Below are 5,353 nucleotides of genomic sequence, written 5' to 3' on the forward strand. Positions count from 1 at the left end.
AGAAAGCAGCGGCCCCGTGGAGGCCGGGCCCGGCGCCTGCACCTTCGACGCCCGGCACCTCTACACCAAGAAGGTTTGCGGCCACGGCTCCGTCCGCGCCGTCTCCTACAACATCCTGGCCGACACCTACGCGCAAACGGAGTTCTCCCGCACCGTGCTCTACCCCTACTGCGCTCCCTACGCCCTGGAGATCGACTACCGCCAGAACCTGCTCAAGAAGGAGCTGGCGGGGTACAGCGCCGATCTCATCTGCTTGCAAGAGGTGGATAAATCTGTGTTCGTGGACAGCTTGGCCCCGGCGCTGGATGCTTTTGGACTGGAGGGGCTGTTCAAGATTAAGGAGAAGCAGCACGAAGGCCTGGCCACTTTCTATCGCAGGGACAAGTTCAGCCTCCTCAGCCAGCACGACATCGCTTTCAGCGAAGCCCTGCTCTCAGAGCCGCTGCACAAGGAGCTGTGTGAGCAGCTGGCCAAGTACCCCCTGGTGCAGGAGAAGGTGCTGCAGAGGTCCTCTGTGCTGCAGGTACCAGCCTTGACATGCCTTCTTCTCTTTCCCTTCTTTTTTCCCCCTTTCTCCTTCTCCCACTGTCTCCAGGCGCAGCAGGGCCAGCGTTGTGGAGCCTCAGGCAGCAGAAGGGAGATGAGGGATTAAGAGTTTGAAACATGGAACTTTTGTTCTCTGTTAGCTGGGGTAATGAATAGAGGAGAAGATCAGCTTAGGAACAAAAACAAAACATTGAGATCTTACTGAACTGCATATATGGAATTATCAAAATTTGGTAAAAAAAGGCAATATTATTTTGCTTTAAAATGAAGACAGCTGTTGAGATGCTGAGCCGGGTAGTGATTCCTGGCTGGTGGTATTGGCAGCCAGTGTTTCATTACTTACTCTTATATGTCAGAATATATTTTATAAAACTTAGATCTTATAAATCAATTTTAGCTTAGTTGAGTATGCTTTATAATGCCTCTTTAGCAAGTGACAGGAGGGAGACAAATAGGTTGGACAGGTGTGTGAGCTTCCTGATGCCAGAGGGTCTGCCGACAGAGCTGTTGTGCAAGTACAAGTGTGTAAGATAGAAGGCTGTGTCAGGAACTGCAGAAACACCAGTAAAAGTTTCCTGCTCAGGGACTGAGTAGGACTAATGGGATTTCTTTGATAACTGAAATCACTTCCAAATTTTTGTTCGGTTTAACAATTGTGGAATGCTACATTTGCTTGTTGAAAATGGAGATTTAGCTCCAGTTCTGTTGCAGAGAGTGAATACAAAAGTATTTCAGAATGGTACACCCTGAACAATATCTTATGAAAAAATATGGCCAAGCCAGACGTAGTCAAAAGAATGTTTGTTAAATGATGTAGTGGTAATATTTTGGCTGATACCCATACCTTATATAGAAGATTATTGAAAATTACAGCTCCTAAATTGAGTTCATTGGTTATAAGCATCAGATTCTTTGAACTGGATTGCCACAGAGGCATAAGCTAACTAGTGCATTTAAAAATATATAACCTCTCTATTTAAGACTTAACAAAGACTGTTTTCTCTTAAAGGTTTCAGTTCTTCAGTCTACAACTGATCCTTCCAGGAAGCTTTGTGTAGCAAATACCCACCTATACTGGCACCCCAAAGGTAATTTTGGCACATTCCTGCATGTCGGATAACTGGGTTTGGAAAGGTTTTTGCTCTTCCTTGGGAGAACAGATTTCCCACCATTCTTTTGCAGCTATAGCCTTTTCTTCTGGAACTGAGGGTTTCCTGCCTCACTTCTTATCTAGATGAAATCAAGCTAGACTCCTAGGTCTGTTTATATATTTATTTTTTAGTGTGACTAGGAGTCAATAGAATCCAGCTGAAAGCAAGGCAAGTCACAGTACACACAATTCACCCAAAAAGCAGACCATAAAATAGAGAGAACTTTGTGTGTGCTTATGGTTTCCCAGACCCGTTGAACATGGAGCTCTCCCAGAGTACTGCTAGGAGGGGCAACCAGATTGGGCTCCAGAAGCTGTTAGGAGAGATTCTTCTCCTCTCAGTTAGTTTTCTTTTGGCTCTGTGCATTTTTGGGAATATTATTAGGATGGTTGCCATGAAATGAAAAATTTCTGTATATGGGTGTTAAAGCTTCAGAGTTCGCTCATGGGCGAGTTTAAGTTGAAATTGTTACTCAAAAACTTTCATAGTCACAAACTTCAAAGGCTTCTTAATTCATGAAAACTATTCTAAAATTCAGGATTGTTGTTTCAGAGCTATGTATGCTTAAATGAGCAACCCAATGAGCACCTCCAGTGCTGTTCTGCATTATTTGAAATAATACTGTTTTATGTCCTTAGGTGGGAACATCCGTCTGATCCAGATTGCTGTGGCCATGTCTCACATCCAGCACGTGGCATGTGACTTGTATCCCAGGATCCCAGTCATATTCTGTGGAGATTTTAATAGCACACCCTCCTCAGGAGCTTACAGTTTTATCAGCAGTGGTGGCATTGCTGAAGATCACGAAGACTGGGTCTCAAATGGAGAGGAAGAAAGGTGCAGTATGTCTCTAAGCCATCCTTTCAAACTGCTAAGTGCTTGTGGAGAACCTGCTTATACAAACTATGTTGGTGGGTTTCATGGATGTCTGGACTACATTTTCATTGACAGAAATGCTCTAGAGGTGGAACAAGTTATTCCATTGCCAAGTCATGAAGAAATAACAACCCACCAGGCTTTGCCAAGTGTTTCACATCCTTCTGATCATATAGCACTAATATGTGACTTGAAGTGGAAATAGAGTAGCTCTGGCATGGTGCTTTTGGGGGTTTTTAAATAAGAAATTTAATTTAATGTACTGCTGGGCAACGGAGGTTAGACCCTGACTTGTATGCTACTGAAAGGAAAGCCAAAATGATTAATGAAGAGTTCATGTGTTTAATGGCTCTACTGAGTATTGTCACACTGTTCAGAATATTTGCATGACAATTTCCCCCTTTTTTATATGCTAATGGGAAAAATACATTGAATACAGGGTTTTGAAAATTGGATTATCATATACCTTTTTAGTGCTGTTTTTAAAGAATTAAGAATTATTTTGTTTAAAAAAAGTCTACAAATTGAACCCTGTTTAATTCAGAAATAAACACAGAACCCAAACTCGAATGGATTTAGTTGACTCCACTTTGATTAATATAATGGTAATTTAAGTTCATAAGACGTTCACTTACCATTACTGTGGCACAACTTCTAGTAAGTTGCATGAACAATGTACCTACCAACTTCTGAAATGATGTTCTTAATTATCAGTGAGTAGACCTTGTCAAAAATCAACCATGTTAAATTCAAGGCTATAATTTATTTGGAAGCAATTTGTCTGCCCACATAACATGGGTAATGAGGATAATGTTAACACCTTGTGAAATTGGACTACATGAAGAAACAGCATCTACTTTGAACATACACTCGTTCTGGTGAGTCATCAGCAATAAAAGATACTGGAGTTTAGGACAACCAGCTTTGGATGTGAGGGAGCTTTTTATCAGTATCATCTGTTTTCAGGTGGGGAGAGATACAGAACAATGTGGTGCATTAGTTATCTGTGCCTAAATCTTTACAAAGTAACACAAGTGACTTGCAAACCTTTATCACAATGGTTATATTTTGTTTTTCTCTTGCATACAAAGACAACCTGAATTTGTAGTGTTTTTACATGCATTTTTATTTCTAGAAATAGCCTAGTTTGCCCTATTTTGTAGGATGCAGGGAAGTGTATTTTATCCATACCTTCACAGAATGTGTTGGAGTGGGTTCAGTCATTTAACAAGCCCTGCATCCTTCACCCATAGAAAACAAAAAGCATTTGGAAACCATTCACTTCCTCATTCACCTAATAAAACTCCCTTTATCAATTGTCTGTCACTGTTGTCAGTTTGGGGTTTTTTCCTAGTTACTGATGTCTTCCATGGCAAAACAAGTCTGCCTGGATTGATAAAAGCTGTGTACTCTCTCTTGCACACCTGCTCACCTCCCCTACATTCTGGTGCTCTGTAGCTGGGATTCACTCAACTGTTTAAACACTACCCAAACCAGGAAGTCACTTTCAGGTGAGATATTTCTGAGGGTTGCTGGTGCTGTCTCTTGCCATAGTAATTGCTGTGCTGTGAAGGGTGATGGAAGTGAGATTGTATTACTTACGTGGGCCAACTGAACTCCCTTTGTAACTCAACAGAACATTCTTGTCCTCATTTTTAATTACCAATCCATTACAACTGGGTTACTTTGTCTTTTCCTAAAACATTAAAACTTGTAACTTGTCCCTGGAACCAGAAGATGGAGCTGCTCAGAGAACAGACTTGCCTGGTGCTCTGCCTCCCTTCCCAGAAACAGCAGCTCCCTCCTGCTTGCTCTGCTGGCACTTCGGCTGCTGCCTCTGCCTCCCTGCAGACCAGGGAGAGGGAGTGCAAAGGGAAGCTGGAATCTGCACGAAGCAAGTAGTGAGGACAAACACGGCACTGGAACAGGCCCTTGCACATGGCAGATAATCCTTTACTATGTTTAGGAGAAATTCAGTCCTGTGAGCTGATGCTGGGGAATCTCCAGACCCTGTATCCTCCAGTTAGGAAACTGCAGCAGCAGGGGCTGACTGCCAATAGCAGCAATGTGTTAGGAACCTGCCACATGTCAAGAATGAGAATGCAGCACTAGAGTCTAGATTAGGAAAGGCACAGTTCAAAAAACCTGAGTTTTTTGAGGTAAAAGAACCCTTAGGTATACCTTTGGCCCAGAGCCCCCAAGCTGTATTTACATCTGTGTAAGGTAACAGATGGTGCTTCCTACTGCACTTACGTTGATTTTTAACTCCCATTTTTGCTCTCCCTACACCTCTGGACCTTGCCCAGCAATTAATTCTTCCTCTCTAAATCACATCCAGAACCCACATTTGTACAAGTCCCATTCAAGTTGTCTCCATTTTATTTCATAAACCTAAACTCACCTGTACTTGTTCCTCACCCACCTGTACTTTTCCTCATCCAGCAATTGGAAAGCTTCATGCCCTTCACAACAAAAAACTGAGTAGGATTTTCTTTGCATCTTTGTAAATGTGGATGGGATTTTTTGTTTTTGTTACTCTACCTTCCCAGACCACCTGTTAAGGAAAAAGGAAAATCTATTTGCCTTCTGCTTGAACTTCCCATCTCTGATTCATTAAACTTCAAGAGAGACAGTGCTGCCTCCTACCTGTCTGTTGTCTCAGGAGAGAGTTGTTTCTTCTTCCACAGCAGCTCCTGCTGTGGACAAACTCATCACTCACAAGAATATTACAGAACTAAGGGCTCTCAAAACACTGACCTGAAGGGAGCACACTTGGCTAT

General features: G+C 42.5%; 1 protein-coding gene across 1 annotated transcript in view; it reads left to right on the forward strand.

Annotated features, from left to right (window-relative positions):
* The window catches only part of PDE12 (phosphodiesterase 12), a 5,680-nt gene extending 1,781 nt beyond the window's left edge, over window positions 1-3,899 (forward strand). The window contains exons 3-5 of the mRNA XM_014307609.2: window positions 3-523; window positions 1,556-1,634; window positions 2,336-3,899. Of these exons, the coding sequence (XP_014163084.1) occupies window positions 3-523; window positions 1,556-1,634; window positions 2,336-2,778 (1,043 nt within the window). The 3' untranslated portion in view covers window positions 2,779-3,899. The remainder of the gene's footprint in view (window positions 1-2; window positions 524-1,555; window positions 1,635-2,335) is intronic.
* Window positions 3,900-5,353: the final 1,454 nt, after the last annotated feature.

Source organism: Geospiza fortis, unplaced genomic scaffold (assembly GCF_000277835.1).
Source record: "Geospiza fortis unplaced genomic scaffold, GeoFor_1.0 scaffold78, whole genome shotgun sequence".
NCBI lineage: Eukaryota > Metazoa > Chordata > Aves > Passeriformes > Thraupidae > Geospiza > Geospiza fortis.